We start from the raw sequence: 20,090 nt of genomic DNA, 5'->3' as shown, positions 1-20,090 counted from the left end.
CGAAACAAGGCCCCAGGAGTACACAACATTCCATTAGAACTACTGATAGCCTTGAGAGAGGCAGTCCTGACAAAATTTGTACAGAAACCAGATGGCAGTTATAAGAGTCGAGGGGCATGAAAGGGAAGCAGTGGTTGGGAAGGGAGTGAGACAGGGTTGTAGCCTATCCCCGGTGTTATTCAATCTGTGTATTGAGCACACAGCAAAGGAAACAAAAGAAATATTTGGAGTAGGTATTAAAATCCATGGAGAAGAAATAAAAACTTTGAGGTTCACCAATGACATTGCAATTCTGTCAGAGGCAGCAAAGGACCTGGAAGAGCAGTTGAACGGGATGGACAGTGTCTTGAAAGGAGGATATTAGACTAACATCAACAAAAGCAAAACGAGGATAATGGAATGTAGTCTAATTATGTCGGGTGATGCTGAGGGAATTAGATTAGTAAATGAGACACTTAAAGTAGTAAAGGAGTTTTGCTATTTGGGGAGCAAAGTAGCTGATGATGGTCGAAGTAGAGAGGATATAAAATGAAGACTGGCAATGGCAAGGAAAGCGTTTCTGAAGAAGAGAAATTTGTTAACATCGAGTATAAATTTAAGTGTCAGTAAGTCGTTTCTGAAAGTATTTGTATGGAGCGTAGCCATGTATGGAAGTGAAACATGAACGATAAATAGTTTGGACAAGAAGAGAATAGGAGCTTTTGAAATGTGGTGCTACAGAATAATACTGAAGATTAGATGGGTAGATCACATAACTAATGAGGAGGTATTGAATAGAATTGGGGAGGAGTTTGTGGCACAACTTGACAAGAAGAAGGGACCGGTTGGTAGGACATGTTCTGAGGCATCAAGGGATCACTAATTTAGCATTGGAGGGCAGTGTGGAGGGTAAAAATCGTAGAGGGAGACCAAGTGTAACACCCACAACGCCTCTCGGTGTTAATAAACCAAAATAGCTCCCATGCCCTCGAAATATAAATTCAGAAAATGTCCCAAGCTCCTCCACAAGTAGTAATTTACGAAATAGAAATAAGAGACAAATAGAGGGAAATCTATAGTAGAACAATAATAGAAAAAGAAAAGAATTTTAATCGTAAATGCATGGGGGGGGGGGGACAATAGAAATGGTTAAATTATTAGTTATTCTTATATATGAGAAAATCAATATTATAGTCACAGAACGTAGGTATTGAACACCAAAGATAGCATTTACTAAAGTATAAATATACCTACAATGCAATTATGATACTCCAGTCTCTATCCTCTAGTCTGTTCGAAGTCAATTAGGACGTACAGCTTTAGGAAGCAACAATAGGAGCTTTATTAAACCAGGGCGCAAGAATAAATCGCGACGAGATTGATTTTTGGGAAGCATTAATTTCAGATCAGAATTAGAACTTTTGTCTTATTAGAGGAACGGGGAGGTGATCAATAATCTCTCTGACTTTAACGTCACTTCGTGTGAAGATTTAAATATTTTACGGAATTAACGATTTTTGGACAGAGTCGGACTTTGTATTGTGATAGTGGAAAAGCTTTACTTCACGCAACTAGTAATCATAGTTCGTGACAGTTTATGGATATTAAACGGGAACAATCTTTTAATCAAAAGTGGCAGAACATTGTTTAGTATCTCTGATATTGACGGGATTCCAGATTAGATACTTATTCAAATAACCCCTTTGAATGCGATCATGTGAATGAATTGATTTATTAATAACTATTGTTAAATAAAATAAATGGACCTGAACCACAGTACAACTTCGGATTTTGCACATTAATAAACACTGCCTGATGTGAATGAAGTGGTAAATGACAGATTAAAAATCCTACAACTGACCAGGGATCTAACACTAAAGTCTAGTTTACACAACGACACTATATTGGAGGCAACTGCGCTACGAGCCACTGCGCATGCACGCTGCATGTCTGCGCAACTCATTGGTGAAACTGAACAGTTTCGGTGTGTTCCAACATTGGCAACACTAGTTGCACGAGTTTTAATGTTATGTGGGTTTGTACAGTGTAGACAAACTGAAATATGAATCGGGAATGGAGAATAATGTTTGCTTTTTGGATATCTATGCTTTGCTTAGGTGTGTGTGGGATTTCAGTGATGCTGATTACAAAAATAACATATTGCTGCTCCAGAGACCTTCACATGCGATCAGAACATAGATAGTTTGATAATATCTGAGCTGCAGGGCAAAATTTATTGAATTAGAAGCACATATACAAGAATATTGTTGACAGGAAGGTAGGCTACTCAAATCAAGAAGCTACATTCTTTATTTGATATTCATCTATTTAAAATGTCACACAGTGCTCCCCATTCACATATGTTTGAATTTTGAAATATTGCCTCTGTACAGATCTGTCAAGAGAGTAGTTTGCAAACCATTCTCTTCTTAATGCGGCCTGCTGCAAATAATTACTTCTGTTAATAATTATTATCGTTAATAATTATTGGTGTTAATGAAAAAGCGTCATCACCAACTAATACCGCATCTTTTAGTATGCCAAGTGTTCTCAATTGTAATACATGCAATGTGATACATAATTTCAGTTCTGGCGGCAGTGCTTCATGCATTACAATATCTTTATTCCTTATCGCATAAATAATTATTTAGAGGAAATGCAGTTCTGGTGACATTCAAAGATAATTAAAAGAGCTTCTTGGGTCTTCCATTACAAATTATTTCAGCAAGGATGCTGAGTAACTGAGCTGGCATCTTTTCTTCATCCAGTCACGAATCGAAACACGTTTCTTATTTTTTTCTTATGTAGCGATTCCACACAACAAGCTTTAACTCCATCACACCTTGTGCGACATACAGCTGCCAAAACTTTCATTTCAGACTCGACTCAGGAACCCACAAAACAACGAAACTGAAGTATATACTGGTTTCGCCGTGTCTACAGTCAAATATGAAACCATTTGCGTGCTACTCATTCCACGCAACGAGTGGCGCAACCCAATGTCATCGTGTAAACCAGGGTAGCACACTTTTCCTTCACCTGGATAGCCCGCTCATCAAGATACATGGGTCACTCACAGGATGAGGCTGCATGATCACCATTACAATGTATACAAGTGGGGAGGAGGAGGCGGGCAATCACCCCTCATGAACATCTCTACCACATGTATCACATTTGGACGCGTTCTGACAGAACACGTGAGTGTGATTATAACATTGACACTGGTAGTAATGCATCCAGTTTGGAACGTGCAGTTTAACCATGATGACTTCATAGCCTGCCTTAGTCTTCAATGAAGGCACTACTCGATCAAATGTGATAAAAAGAGTGCATGTAGGTGATAAGCTTGCAATAACCTTTTTCATTACCCAACAAGACCACAGTGACACCATGATCATATGACATAATTTTGGATTGCTCCCTCAGTCAGACTATCAAGGAGCCAAGTATAAATAACACCACACAAAGAGTTCAGCATATGATGGGCTTTCACATGAACAGGACAGCCATAGAGGAGCGAAGCTGTAAGTAGTTGTTGGGCTTCCAAAATCGCAATTAGTCTCAGAAGTGAAGTCCCATCACGTAAGCGAGGGCAGGATTTCACAGGACTGCAATCACATTGACATCTTTCTGAACAATAAACAGATTAAGTGTAGCAAAGGACTGACTCTTTCAGTATGTTTTTCGTTTCTTTATGTACAGAAGAACAGTTGCTGCTCTCCAGCAACTCTACTTCATACAAAAGTACCACAGGTCGTACAAATACTTGACTGGGGCTGCAGTTTGATGACCACTGGATTAGATTATCTGTTTCGAGGCAGTGACATTTTCATAACAGGTATTACTACGATATCTGGACAAATATAGTTTTGGCAGCACTTTCGCTTTCTGCCATGCAATAAAAATACAAGGGAATACTTATGTAAAAATTGCATGTTAACTGTCCTATGGACCTTTACACTGAGCAAAATGTACAAATTATGTAAAAATTATTCTATCAATATCTCATTGTTTTTCAAGAAATTATCAGATTAAGTGACTCATCATGCATGAATGACAGGAAAATTTGGTTAAGTGCATTGGAACACAAGATTTTATCTTATAAAGAAATAAAAATTTGAAGCACTTTTGTTCCAAACACTCAATAGTTTACTTCCACATGCTGCTGCTGTTACTGTCATCTGAAGACCAGTTAGGTGTGCAATTCCAGACAGCCTATCCTGCCTCTACAACTACTGCAACCTACATCTACCTGTATAGTGATACATCCTGTTCCTTGAGAGGTATCACTTCCTTAAAAGCATATGTCAGAGGAAAGAGGTTCATGACAATAGTTGATGAGCACCCCACAGCTGGGAGGTGTTTTAAATCATATGTGCTGATACCAGAGCTAACAACCCTGTGGCTGTAAGTGGATAGCAGTCAGATGACCCTACCTGCTGAGGTGGAGATGGGAGTTCCATGGAGCAGGTGGTGCATATGAAAGAGCTCCATGAAATCAAAGAATGTTAAATGTCAAAGATAATAAATGTATTGTAATCACTAAGTATCATGTTGACTCGGATATGTTATGTATGTAGTACAGAGGCAGTATATGATTTGGTAGCTGCCCTCGTTTATCATGCTTTGAGTTGTGACTTTTGTGATAACAGAAGACAAAGAATTGAACCTCACTTCTTATTTACATGGTGGAGTGAATGAGAATGAGAAGTTAATTTTCGGCAGCTTTGTCCACAGCCTGTAAGGAGGCAAAATCTGCGCCAAGATGGAGGAAGAAGGCAAACAGATTCAAAACACAGAGTATCTGGAATCCAAATACTTGACAGTGAGCAAATATTCAGTAAGCAACATTAATTTATATAAAAGGAGTGTTTAGGTGGCAACTTATTTAAGTGTATGGTGCATGAGGTGAAGTAAAACAAACCATCACGCAGCCCAAGCCAAACTGAAACACTTCACCTGAAAGTGTTGACTGTAGTCTAGCCCAAATCTTTCTCTACAATTTTTACTCCAATACTTTCCTCCATTGATAAATTCACTATTCTCTGATGCCTCAGTGTGAATCATTTCAAATGATCCCTTATTTTAGTCAAGCTGTACCACAATTTTTTTCCCCCAGTTTGATTCAGTACTACTTCATTAGTTATCTGAGCTCCTGTTCTCTTCTTGTCTTTACTATTCACTGTTATGCTTTCATGACATGTTACAAGGTAGGCACATCACAGTTTGAGCTTGGGCTGCAATAGGGAACAAAATTATTTTATATCAATTTTCTTATGTGAACAGTCGGCTTTTGCTAATTCGAACCTACACAAATTCAACTAGTTGTCGAGTCGACGAATCTACAAAATTGTGTGTTCAGGTTAATTCGATAAATTGAAGTGGTTAACATGATGGACAGAAGTCAGTGGTTATCTAACAATCAGTAACTAAAACTAGAATGAGATTTTCACTCTGCAGTGGAGTGTGCGCTGATATGAAACTTCCTGGCAGATTAAAACTGTGTGCCCGACCGAGACTCGAACTCGGGACCTTTGCCTTTCGTGGGCAAGTGCTCTACCAACTGAGCTACCGAAGCACGACTCACGCCCGGTCCTCACGGCTTTACTTCTGCCAGTATCTCGTCTCCTACCTTCCAAACTTTACAGAAGCTCTTCTGCGAATCTTGCAGAACTAGCACTCCTGAAAGAAAGGATATTGCGGAGACATGGCTTAGCCACAGCCTTGGGGACGTTTCCAGAATGAGATTTTCACTCTGCAGCGGAGTGTTTTAGTAACTAAAACTATTTCCTCAGTCAACTGTTCGTGACACTCCTTTGTTAACTCACCAATACGTAATATGGAGTATAAACACTTTTTAAGACTTCAAAGACGTATACTCGTTTCTCTCTCACTGAAGAAAAGAAGGGTGCAAAAAATAAATAAATAAATAAAAACTAAAAAAATAATTGAAATCCAAAACTGTGCCATATGATAGATGAAGATGACCAAATGTGGCTGTATTTCAGAAACTAATATCTCTTTTGATAGTGAAAGATGCTAACCCCAGATATTTCAAAAGAATCAGTTCTTTGTGTATATTTTATTACTCCAACAAAAGGGGTGGATGTCAACAGAGTTGTTCAATGGGGTGACTACTGATCTTAAGACAGACACATTAAAATATAGACGGAAAATTCTGTTGTCACTTGGCAATTGCACAGTTCATTTATGTGAAACTTCATTTTTTCTTTTACACGCCATTTTGAACTGGTTGACCAGAATTTTAAAACTCTGTACTGGAAAAAAGTTGTGATAATGGTGTTGAATAAAATTAAAGATGGTCACAGAGGTTCACCATAACAATTTTTGCAGTGATGACCATTGGCTGATAAAGCATGGAATAATGTTACTCCGACTAACTATTTTCAAAACGTGGATTCAAGGAGCCACAGAATTAACAACAGGAGAGCAGAGATATCAAAATGAATTTCCACACTACCTGGTATCTCATTTTGACAATCTTGATGAAGTATGAGGAGCACTGATTGATTTTGAAATTTTGCAGTTTGATGGTTCAAGAACATTTGCACACTCACTCATACATTCACATATATATATATATACACACACACACACACACACACACACACACACACACACACACACACACACACACACCCATGAGTGTTGCCTGTGCTCATCTCTGTGTAAAATACTTGTTACCATTGCACAGACTGACACGTACATTGTTATAATGTACAGTATGCCTGTCAGCTTTCTCCTTTTTACTCTTTATTTATAAACACACAAAGAGCTATCAAAATTTTAAGTTTAATGAAAATATATGAAAATTTAAATGAAATATAAATATATATAAATTTAAATGCAGGATGCAGAAGCAATATTTGATGTACAAAGTCCTTTTATAATTGAAAACAGAAATAGGCCCATAGAAATTTCAATTATGATAGATGAAATATGAGACATACGTTCATTCTACTACACCAATATTACTACGATTGCTTGAATACTACAAATTCTGGAAATACATAATACATATGATTTCCTTACATCATAATCAGAATTAGTAAAAACTAAATGATAATTATACTAGCCATTTATAGCTCATTACATATGCAGGTAAGATGCTAGTAATCACTTCAATAAAAACTAAGACACATAGTTGTTAGTTATCTACTGCAAAATCTACAAACCTACGACTCAGCAAGAAAATGTGATACCAACCTTGCTTGAGGGGCCGCAACAAAACACAACCACCAGAACTATGGGAAGTCCAATCACTATTACATACACAGCCCATAGCCATGGCTGTTCATTGGTGTATTTCACTAGCCTCATGAAGAGTGATTCCTGTGGGCAAATCAGGAGTAACTACAGGATGTCTAGCACTACAAAGCACGCTGCATAATCACAACAGCAGCAGCTTTACAATTAAAGACCAATGCAAGAGGTTATCCAAGTGTAACAACTTTACAAAAATGCCACAGATGCATATTTACTACATATTAATGCTACTGCACTTTGCATTTATAAAATTAAGTCATAAGGCCAATAAAAATTCAACAGTCTCCTATTCTAGCACAATGCATCCACTAATAATTACATGTAGTACAGTATGTGCGTGCCTATAAAGGATTTTACTTCTTTAGTAATAGAAATTAAAAGTGGGTACTCCTTGTGTTTTTAAGTGATACTGCTTTGACTGTTTCACACTTGTCTACAAAGTAGTAGCCCCACACTATGCTGTATCTGTTTCTACAATACAGTATGGAAGAGACCTGTTCCAAACCCAGTTATCTTGTATTACCTCTGAAACACGTCTGCAGAGGTACCACACATATATTGCAATAGGTACAATGCAATAAAGAAAGTAGAGTGCCCACCAACCAGGCTTGTAGTTCATTGCACGCATTGCAGATTCCCACAAAGTTTCCTGTTCAATACAAAGAGAGGGCAGAGATGTCTTTATTTTTTCAGTGAGCACATTAGTCACTGCAAATTTCAACAGCTAAAAGTAATACCTAAAATGTCACCATAGGATGCACAATCCATATTCTGTAAAAATTGCAAATGATTACTACATGTAATATGTGAAATTTCAAATTTTGACTGACATCTTGTCAACTGAAAATTTCTCAATAATTTCATAGAACTACTTTTCAACCAATATGAATTATGATTGTATTACCATATCACTATAACGGCATTTGATTGTATATGTAATCTTACAAGAAACACTGCATGCTGTTTTGATGGCATCTTATGGATTCCTAGCAGAGTTGACAGTTCCATTTTACACACAGTACTTCAACAATTGATCAATCTGTCTTCTTTGAGTGCCTCCGAGCTGTGGTCTCGTGTGTATTCGCTACTTGGAGTAGAGCACGACTGAATTACTGTTGGTATCATGCCTCTGTTTAAAGCATTTTACCCAAGCATCCCACTATGTCCTTTGTAACTCATTTGTTTCGCAATGTTGGATGAAATATGTATCTCCTGTGTTCTTCAGCTTTGACAGATAAGATGCTAAATGACGGTTTAATAAACTGAATGCCTGATCCTACACATTGCTGAAACTGAAACCTCCACTGCTCTCTATAACATTATTTCAGCTGATCCCTAATTTTGTTTTTCAGAAACTGTGTGCCTACATCAAGAGACTGGTCTTTTATGTCATTTTGTGATGTTACTCCGAGAAGAAGGGATTTGCTTGTCTGTTTGAGACTTGTGTATAACTAATCTTCCTTGCACCTCTCCTGCACTGTTCTGTCTGAAATTTCTTGCATCTTCCTTTAACTTTTCTGTTCTGACTCACAAATGACATGACATGACATGATTGGCATAAAATGATGCATATACCATGTTTTCAGCAGTGTAGATAGCCTTTATGATTACTTCTTGGTGGGAGTGAAATACAGGGTGTCCAGCCAAGGAGAGTCTGATTTCAAAATTAAATATCTCAAAAACTAAGATTGATACACGAGTGCAACAAACAGTATGTTTATTGTGAAAACTGCAAGAATTTTATACAGAAATTACACAGTAATTTTGAAATAGTTCAAGAAGCTGCAAACAGATGATGGTATAATCACAATATGTAATGCTTATACATAGTGTACCTCAGAGCAATCAGTTCCACTGCTGAAACATGAAAGAAGGTTAGGGCACTGAAGGAAGAGGTTGAAATAATGTATTCCACCGAACAATGTGTTTTTCTGGTACTGGCACACCACAGGTGATAGCATGGACCTACTGTAACAAGGCACACTTTTTAAACACCATATAATGTTCCTTAAGGACCCTATGTCAAAACTATTTGCAAGCTCTTCACCAAATCCCGAGAAACAGGCAGCCTGGCTATGATTTAGTGGGGAACGTTAGCCCAGCCAAACCACAGTTACTCATGAAAATATCGCCATTGTTTCTGAAATTATTCAACAAAATCTAAGGAAATATGTATGAAGAATTCCAGCAGAGACTGGTTTGAATCATTCTGGCATGTAGAAAATATTGAGAAAGAGCCTACACAGTTTCCATTCAAAAGCCTGTATATAAGATGTACCACAGAGAGCAGACTTTAAGCACACTTCCATCTGAGTGGAGCCTTGAGTAAACAAAATTGGTGTGGTGATTTTGGGGTTTCTAAAATCACCATTTGTGTGACACAAAACCACTATATTCTCCCAAAGTTACTGTTTGGGCTACAGTATGCAACAGAGGCATTATTGGCCCTTTTTCCATGCCAGAAATAATCATGATCACTAGTGTACATTACATTGCAATTTTGGAACAATTTGCTGCCTCACATTATCCAAGCACCTAGCGGTTCATTCATGCATGTGCCAAAACACATCGCACTGAACAAGTGTTTTGCTTTCTTATGGCAAATTTGCTAGCACAAGAATGGATTGGCCAGCATATTCATTTGATCTGATGCCTTGTGCTACTTTTTGTGGAGAACACTGAAAAACAATGCCTACCAGAACCATTCCAGCACAGTGGATGAGCTTGAATCGGTAACCTGTGTGGCCTCTGAATCCATTTCCATTGACACACTACAGGACATGATGACAAATTTCATTGTTCCTTTGCCTCACCCCCAACTGCAAGTGGTGAACATTTAGAAACACTGCTTGCAGAGGACAATTTTAACTATGCATGCTGATATTTTCCGAGCTACATAGCTTGCAACAGCGTCCATTAGTAGATTTCGAACTATTCTGAAACCAAATTTTTAGTTTTCCCAATAAACATACCTTCTTTTATACTCTACTATCGATCTTAGTTTTCAATATATTTAAGTTTGAAATCAGAGACTTACTCCATTGGACACCATGTCCACAGAATGCTGTTTTTCTGTAGAATTTACCATTTTCCCCCAGATGTGGCATGCAGTAGGCTGATGGGTTATCCTCAGTTTTTTTCAGTCTTTTTTTTCCAATCCTTTCTGCAAGGCATTTATGATTTTGTACTTCAATTATGATAACTCTGTGACTGAAGTTTTAGAGTCCAGTCACAGGGGCCAGCTACCAGCCAATCACAGTTCTTTCTCGAGAGCTATATTCTCTCGATGTGTTGCCTGTTTTGTAGACACCTACAGACTTCTGTGAAGTGTGGTTGGCTCCACTCCAACAACACTATCCAATGTCACTGTAATCTGTCAATCACTATGTTATGTTATTCAAAGTTACAGCCACAATGCTTGCTCAATTTGTTGATATGGGTACACTTTCCGAGAAATTTCTCTGTTCTTAGATGAGACACACTTTGCCTATCTGACTAAGTTCTAAGAATTATACAATTTCTTTTTAACAGATGATGATGATGATGATGATGCCTTCAGGCGTAGGCATACAGACTTGTGTGTTTAGGTTTTCTACAGATGCTGTAGCCAACACATCAGTCGGCTTTTACCTCAAATAAACCCGAGGGAATGTAATTGGACCTCCGTTTTATGGTCCATCATAAATTTTACATCGGGATGGATAGAGTTAAGTTGTTTAAAGGAACTGTCTACTTTTTCCACTTTGTGTAAGCAGGTCACAAATTGCCATTTACATAAAGCCTTTGCCTCAAAATACTCCATGAATAGGTTTGCCACAACAGGTTGAGGCACATTCCCTCTTATCATCCCAATGATTTATAAAACAGGAAATTGCCAACTGTAAAAGTGTGTCTGTGAAATAAAGAAAAACAATAATGAAACTTCTATTAATTGATAGACCTAATTAAAACAAATCTCAATAAATGTATCCTGGAGACATGATTAACTGTGTGTGCATAGAAAATCAATGGAGTGTCAACACTTCTCCACATCCACTACAAACGTGACTCATTATTTTGCCAGCTGTTAAATGTATTAATATTATTAACTTATGATTATAAAAAACATCTTTATGGAGTTGACATAAAAGTTTCCTGAGTATGTTACTGCATCATAATGTAAAGAGGTATACTGGAGAAACTAGTGTTTTGACAATGGTTACAATGGCTCCTCCTGAGTCTACTGGTCTGTTTTAGCTGTGCAGGGTCATTTATATTTTATCATTACTGCTCACTGAATATGAAATTGCACCACAATTTTAAAAGATTGTTATAATTGGTCTTTTAATGTGGAAGGAGTGGGAACTTTATTTTAATAGGTTACTATAGTGGAGGGAGTGGGGATCTGCTGTTAACTACTGGTTCTTGCATTGTGTGTCATAATTGGTGGTCATTGGCAAATGAGGTGTGTGCTTATGTTTTCTTCCTGCTAGACACAGGCCATGCAGCAACAGTTACTCAACGAGAGCAATCGGGTCTCATGTTATTGATACAGCCTATTAACTCTGAGGGCTGGCAGCCAGGGTGGGGCCAGCCCGAGCCCATCCCCTCTTTTTGTGATGTTGGTTGCTTTAGAATTTTAGTGGCTTCTCTGATCTTGTGTTTTAGCAAATCTGGCTGCTTGGCAAGTACACAGGTAATTTTTTTCCCCTTGTTACAATCTTGCTGGTGTTTGGCCACTCCAAATTTGCTGTGTTGCCCTAGAGAAATGTAGTGTGAATACATTTTATAACAAAAATATCTGATGACCTGAAGATGGCAGCACAGTCTGCTGAACATGACTGTTTGTAAATAAGAAAATATTTATGTGATTACAGCTTTAGAAAGTTTTTACCAAGTAAAACAGATTGGCCTACTTATTTAGAAGCATGAGAAAATTCAATCAGTATTCAACAACAGGTCGCAAAAACTGCCCTATATGCAGTCTCCTTTACAGATGATCAACATTTTCCTAAAATTCTCCCAATAAACCGAAATCTACCACTAACCTTCCCTACTACAACCCTCACATGTTCATTCACGCTCATTCCATCTCATTTTACTTTGCAGTGTTATGCCCAGATATTTAGTTACTGTGGCTGTGAGAAGCCACCCACTACTACTTCTGTATTTGAATATCATAGGTTTGTTTTTCCTACTCGTCTAGATTAACTTACATTTAGAGCTAGAAATTTTTTCTAAGTCACAATGTGTGCCTCTACAGTCACTCAATGATGACACCTTCTCATACACCACAACATCATCATCAAACAGGCACATACTGCTGCTTACCCTGTCCGCCAGTTCATTTATGTATTTAGAAAATAGCAGCGGTCCTATCACATTGCCCTGGGGCACTCCCGATGGTACCCTCGTCTCTGACGAACACATGCTGTCAAGGACATGTTGGGTTCTGTTGCATAGTATTTCACTGCTGGAATTTCAGAGCAAAGTGTCCTTCGCGACTTTAATAGTGGCAATATCAGTTCTTTTATCTTCCTTGGTTTGAAACTATTCAGTGGCTGTTGGTACTGTCCAAAGCATCAATATTTGATTATCAACAATGTAAGAAGAGAGATTGCTACTTACCATAAGGAAGACTAGTCAAGTTGCAGACAGGCACGATTAAGCGACACCTAAATATAGCTTTTAGCTACAGACTGCACCAGTAAATTGGTGATTGTTAATACACTGTTGACGCCACCTCCCTATACACCATCCCTGATGCCCATGGTCTAACCACTATTGAACACCGTCTTTCTCAATGTCCTTCAGACTCCAAACCCACCACGTGATTACTCTTACATATTACTAATTTTATCCTAACCCACAACTACTTCTCACGTGAAGGGAAGGTATATAAACAAATCTGCGGCACAGCCATGGGCACCCGCACAGCATCCTCCTATGTCAACCTTTTTATGGGTCATATAGAAGAGACCTTCCTAGCCTCCCAAAGCACCAAACCCCTCGTCTAGTTCAGTTTCATTTATGATATCTTAATGATCTGGACCCAGGGCCAAGACACCCTATCTCCATTCCTCAACATCTTCACACCTTCTCTCCCATCTGCTTCACATTGTCCGCAACCCAGCATGCCATCTTCGTAGATGTTGACCATCTCTTCTCTGATGGTTCCACCCACACCTCTGACCACATTAAACCCACTACCCACCAACAATACCTGCATTTTGACAGCTGTCATCCCTTTCACACCAAAAAATCCCTCCCACATAGTATAACAGGGACAGTGTACCTGCAGTGACAGAAACTCCCTTGCCCACTATGCTGAGGGTCTCACCAAGGCCTTCACAGACAGGCACTATCCCTTGGACCTAGTCCCCAAACAGATCTCCCATACCATTTCCCTCCCACCATCCCCAGAAATCAGACACAAAGAGGAGTGTCCCCTTGGTCACCTAGTGCCACCCCTGGACTGGAACAACTAAACCACATCCTTTGCCAGAACTTTGTTTATCTATAATCATGCCCTTTGCCAGGGCTTTGATTACCTATAATCTCAACCTTTGCCAGGGCTTTGTTTACCTATAATCATGTCCTGGAATGAGGGACATCCTACCTGAGATACGTCCCACACCTCCTAAAGTGGTATTCTGTCGCCCATCCAACCTCGACAACATCCTAGTCCATTCCTATGCCACTCCCAATCCCAACCCCTTGCCACAAGGATTGTACCCCTGTGGAAGACCCAGGTGCAAAACCTGCCCAATTCACTCACCCTGCACTTCCTACTCCAGTCCTGTCACAGGTTTATCCTACTCTATCAGGATCCAAGCCACCTTTGAAAGCAGCCATGTCATTTACCAGCTCTGCTGCAATCATTGCACAGGTTTTTATATTGGTATGACTACCAACCAGCTGTCCACCTTTGGCCAAAAGAAAAGTAGACCACACTGTGGCCCAACATGCAGCTGAACACAACACACTTGATTTCAATTGCTGCTTTACTACCCGAGCAATCTAGATCCTTCCGCCCACCACCAGCTTTTCTGAACTGCACTGATGGGAGTTATCCTTACAACAAATTCTCCACTCCCATAAATATCCCAGCCTCAACCTACAGAAACATACTGTCCCCATACCCTGCACCCAACAGTTTCCATCCCCTCGGTTCTATCATCTCCTCCCCATTCCCGTCTCCCACCCCGTTTATTTGCAGTCCTCTGCCAACGCATTCCCCCCATCTTTCCCCACTTCTCTCTGTTTTTGTTCCTTCTTTCCCCACCTCCCTGCCCCAAAACCTCCATATGGTGAGCCTGTTGCCAGTCTAGTCCCTGTACACTCCACCAGACAGCATTTGTCTCTCTCCCCATCGGTACACTATCACTATCATTATCCCTTTCCCTTCCTCTTCCCCAGCCCCACCACATTGCTGCTTGCATCACATGTGATGCATTTTGGCCCAAGATGCTGGAGTTGGCGGTCATGTGTGTGTGTGTGTGTGTGTGTGTGTGTGTGTGTGGTTTTACTGCCAAAGGCTGAAAGCCATGTGTGTCTGAATTGTGCCTGTCTGCAACTTGACATGTCTTCTTTACAGTAAGTAGCAATCTATCTTTTCTTACATTGTTGATATCCCTACCTGGATTTTCCATTGTTGAAATATGTGATTATTGTCAGACCTCAGAAAGCCAACTTCTACACACACTTCAGAATAGTACTCAGTTATCATGCAGCACCTAGGTTAACTTAAGGCCTTAACTATAGGAATGTATGTGAGGAGAAAAGAAGAAAGAAGTCTGAGACACACACAAGTTTTGCCAACTGAAATACTGTTATCTGTCACTGTTCATTCATTCAAAAGTGTTACTTCCTTTGCCATCCCTAACCACAAGGGGTGCACGAGAACTTAACTAGTTGTATGGACTGGTGGTGATAAACGCTAAAACCCCATTTTTACGTTCTTGCATTTTTGCTGCTTTTTTACATTCATTTTTGTCAATCCCAACATAAGTTCTGTTCGCTTAATACAATGCTTTCCTGTCCATAATGATTCCAAATTTCAACATTTTCTGCACTTTGAATTTTCTTTGATGTTATCACAACCTGTAAAATTGATTTTTAAACATAGATCATATTTCTGCTCAAAGTCAGCTTTGGAACGAGGCACAAAAATCAGACTACATACAAAGTTATTGGTTAGGCAACATAAGGATAGTGCGGTAAGCAAAATTTTCATTGTCGGAATGTTGAGTCATGGCCGCCTGTATAATAGGTTCCCACTGTTTGGATGGTTGCTTGGCTGGTTCAGGGCAGCGGACAACCAGTGAGGTCATCGGTCACTTTGGATTAGGGAAGGATGGGGATGGAAATTGACCATGCACTTTCAAAGGAAACAAGCCGGCATTTGCCTGAAGCGTTTTAGGGAAATCACAGAAACCCTAAATCAGGATGGCCGATGCAGGCTTAACCACCATCATCTTGCAGGTTTAACCACCATCATCTTGAATGCAAGTCCAGTGTGCTAACCAAGTGCTCAGTCAGAGCGTTTGGAAGGGTGGGAGTATGTACTGAATCACTGTCTTAATGATAATCACAATGTGATGACAGTGACTCTAGTAGCAACTTCCCCTCTACTCATTGTGTTGTATTATAACAGCTTTAATTTAATTTCACAGTCATCTATACAAATAAACACCTCCTTTAAAGACAGCTGTGCCTGTAATGGGCTTCCACAAATCATTGTCACTCTAAATAAAACACATTAATTAGTACTAGGTGAGTGGTCTTCAGTTTATATGACTTGACGAAAACATTCCTCCTCAAGACGCTCTGTAACATGATAATTTCTGTCCTCTTTCTAATCCAGGACGTCCCTAAACCGAGTTACCTGCTTGTCGGCAACAAGCTGTGGACTTCTTCCCTATTGTTTTCTGTTTACAAAGACTGCCAATTTTAGTGGTTTAACCAGCATTGTGTTAGAAGTTTTAGTTACCGTAGCTTTATAATGATTATCAGTTATAAGTCTCATATTAGATCATGAATAACTCTCTAATGTGGTTTCATAATAGACTTTTATTTCCGTGTTTTATTTACACTTCTGGGAATAATCAGAACGAAGAGGGAAACCCATCACTCTGCCACTGCCTTTGTGATTATCACGAAGACAAGGACTGAGTGCTAACACAAATAAACATGCATTTTCTTCTTCATTCCGACCATAAATAAAACATGGAAGCAAAAGTCTTTAGCAAAACCACATTAAAACGATATTCGTGTTCTAAATGAGAGACTCATTATTGATAATCATTATTAAATCACGGTAAATAAAATTTAACACAATATTCGTTAAAGGACCAAAGTTGGCACTCTTCGTAACCAGAGAACAATAAGTACGAAATCTAGAGCTTGTTGGGTTTCCTATACTTTCCCGTATTTTAAACTTTCCTGCATTTTACACTTTTTTGGGTCAGTCCACTGGAAAGTGTAAAAAGGGAGTTTTATTGTACATATAAATAAATATATAGAACATGAATAGATGAGAAGGTTGTGCTTGCAAAAACTGAGAAACCTAAAATAATACCATTCTCTATGACACTGCAAATGTGTTATCAATTAACTGACATTAATGCAAGATTACAATCCGATGGCAATTCAAGAGCTTCCGAGTATTGACATGATGTGGGAGCTTGGTAATCATTTGCTCTGTGGAGGGCACACCATCTAGATCATGAAAAAATGTAAATGAATATGCTAGGCTGTTAACAATGTCCATCGATTGACTGCTTTCTTAGTCTTAAAGCCTCCAGTTTTCCAGGGTACAAAGTTTGCTACTGTAATACAGTTTTGAAAAATATTATATAAATAAAACAAACTAAAAATTGCCTTACGAAAAAACTTTTTAGTATCGCTCTGTTGAAAAAATGATTCCATTCTGTTAAACTAAGAGAGAGAGAGAGAGAGAATAACAACTTCATACAGAATCGTCATAAACTTACAGAATCCTTATCAATTTTTCTGCGTTTCAGTATAAAGGTTTCAGCTGCCCACCTCTCAGCAACAGCAGGATCATCAGTTACAATGATATTATCAAACAAAATCATGTTTGACATTGACCAAAGTTCAAACCCCACAGCTGACTGTAAAAAAGGATATGTGAAAGCATTTATATTCAATAACATGAAATATTATCCAACAATATAAAACAAGTGTTAGCTACTTCAGAACTAAACCAACTTCCTGCTAAATAAGGAAGAAGCAAAATCTTACGATTGTTGTCATTTTGAAAGGTGACTTGTCCTCAAAGAAGTCAGGATTTGGAATGCGGCGAGGTTTCCATTTGCCCTTATAATTTGGATTATCAATAAGAGGTGCTCTCCATTTCCCTTTGTATGCAGGATTAGCTACCATAGGTGGTTTCCATGGCCCACAACCTGGAGCTTTCTCACATACAGGATTAGGAATTAATGGAGCCTCCCAATCTCCATCCATGTCTGTGTCCCTAGGAAAAAGGAGGTATGGTAAATACAACTCCACAATTCAAGGATTTAACTCCATAATCCAAGAATATAATTTGATCTCTCTACCGCAGTAGTACAATGGATTGCTTTACATATTCTATAATTCACATTTAACAGAATTAAATTGGAAACAGATTATAAAAAGTTATAGTAGACATAGCTCATACACATCAAGAATAATTACCCTCATTTTGAATGACAAGGAATTAAATACGTCAGGCAATGTCAAAAAAGTTATTTTGTTTATGGGAAAGAAGATACAATTATACTCTCAGTTTAAAATTAAAATCATTCAACTTGTAGGCATTATTAACGTTTCCTATCCATCTGACCTATGAATGCAGTGACATTTACTGTCCCATAGTGCAACCTCATTTGATTTTGGGTGAATTTTTTTCACTGGTGATTATTAAGATCATGTACTTCACCACAGGACTGTTTAACAATTAAGAATGCAATACCATAAGAATTCACTGCTATTTTGGGATCTCTGTCAACACACCGACCTGTCTTTCCCCTTTCTGCTCTTATCCGTTTCCACTCCCCCTACTTCCCCCCCTTTCCTGCCTGCCTCTTGAAGCTGTGCCTAGCAAGTCTGTCATGCCTCCATGTAGTCCCTGCACTTTCTGCCAGACAGCACTCTTCTCTCCCCCCATCCGTATCCTTCTAACCCTCCCCCTTCCTCCACATTGTTACTTTCATTCAACATGACAGCTGCAGTCTGGTCCTAGCTGCCAGAGATGGTGGTCATGCAGGTGTGAAGAATGCTTGCTTGTATTAATGTGTGTGCATCTTTTATTTTCTGAAGAAGGCTTTGGTCAAAGCTAAATGTGTAATAGTCTATTCTTTGTGCCTGTCTGCAATTCAACGTATCCTTTTTACAGTGACGAGCAATCTACCATTTTACTAATGTTGTTGATATTCGAACCTGGAGTTTCCATTGTTAGTATTTTTTAAAATATATGAACAACTGTGGTAATTGATAATCATTAGAAAATCAAGATACAGAAGTTGCCACAAGATGTTTACTGGGAAGAGACCAACTGGTGGTCCTAAATGGTACAAGAGCAACTGTCTTATACTGGATATGATTACCAAAAGCCTAGCCCTTTTGTCCTACACTGTCAACTTACTATATGATAGAAGTACATATAATGGCAGTTGTGGCTTTTTTTTCCAGTACTATGCTGTATACAATAATAATGATAAGACAAAGAAGAAACCATATTTGTGTAATGGAGAAATTAATAATTTGTGCTGGAGATCAAGCTGTGAAAAGTAAAAATTTCACTAATGTATTAAAGTTAAATTTCCTCAAAGGAACATCTAGAGCACAAAGCAAATAATCACTGGCAATTAGTAAAGTGGAAGGTACCAAAAGCTAAAAGCTGAATTAAGCATGAAAATAGAAGGAAAGGGATCAGAGTAGAGACTGCTTTAATTTTACAAAACTTATAACATTAATACACAAAAATTAAAGTTCAGTAACATTCAAATTAAATGCTAGTTTCAACATCACACTGCTTTATTAGGCATAATACTACTAGAGGTGGTATGGCTCTGCCTTGCTCTGAACTGACTTGTCTACCACGTGGGAAATCTACTGTTTAACACAGAATCAAAACCAAAGTGAAGGTTGGCATTGCAAAGCACTGTTAGAGGTAAAAGCAGAGTTACTGATTGCAAAGAAATTATTTTATCACTAGCATTAAAAGGAACACAACAACAAGTACACTAAATTATTTACCAATCATCAGGTTTCTCTGCATTTGGGTCAGGTATCATCTCTGGTTCATCTTCTAGCCACCCTTCTGGTTTTGTTGCACTGCTATCAACAATCATAGCAGGTGCATTCTCATCCCAGTCATCAGGTTTTCGAGCATCTGGATCTGGTATCTTCTCTTTCTCATCCCAGTCGTCAGGTTTTTTATCATTTGGATCATCAATCTCATTTGGGGGATTAACAGGAGGAGTGAAGTCCTCTAATAAACTTCCTTCATTAATCACCTGTTGAAATGCAAGAACAAATTCATGACATGAACATTTGGTGAGTATTCACATCGAACCATACTACGAGTAAATTGTACATTAGTGCCTGACAACCATTTAAGAAAAAAATCACTTTGAAGTCTGTGAGGCTCGAGGTGATGCTAATTCAGTTCAAGGAAGGCTAATTAATGAAAGAATTTCCAAGTGATGAAACAAATCAAACAATGGAAAATCCAGGATGAAACTAACAATATTATAAGAAGGAAAGTTGCCACTCACCATATAGCAGAGACGCTGAGTTGCAGATAGGCACAATAAAAAGACTTTCACAGTTACAGC

At 38.7% G+C, this 20,090-nt stretch overlaps 1 protein-coding gene across 5 annotated transcripts in view; it reads right to left on the bottom strand.

Moving 5' to 3' along the window:
• The window catches only part of LOC126199243 (calnexin), a 67,401-nt gene that overhangs the window by 7,568 nt on the left and 39,743 nt on the right, over window positions 1-20,090 (bottom strand). For 4 of the 5 annotated variants that reach the window (XM_049936040.1, XM_049936041.1, XM_049936037.1 and 1 more), the window contains exons 6-9: window positions 19,510-19,769; window positions 17,512-17,743; window positions 17,241-17,381; window positions 7,207-7,332 (exon numbers count right to left, since the gene is read on the bottom strand). In XM_049936040.1, the coding sequence (XP_049791997.1) occupies window positions 7,207-7,332; window positions 17,241-17,381; window positions 17,512-17,743; window positions 19,510-19,769 (759 nt within the window). Of the gene's footprint in view, window positions 1-7,206; window positions 7,333-7,789; window positions 7,916-17,240; window positions 17,382-17,511; window positions 17,744-19,509; window positions 19,770-20,090 lie in introns of all 5 variants that reach the window. The other variant, XM_049936038.1, reaches the window with a different exon arrangement.

This window comes from Schistocerca nitens, chromosome 8 (assembly GCF_023898315.1).
Source record: "Schistocerca nitens isolate TAMUIC-IGC-003100 chromosome 8, iqSchNite1.1, whole genome shotgun sequence".
NCBI classification, from domain to species: Eukaryota; Metazoa; Arthropoda; class Insecta; order Orthoptera; family Acrididae; genus Schistocerca; species Schistocerca nitens.
This window is presented reverse-complemented; position numbering and strand designations above follow the sequence as displayed.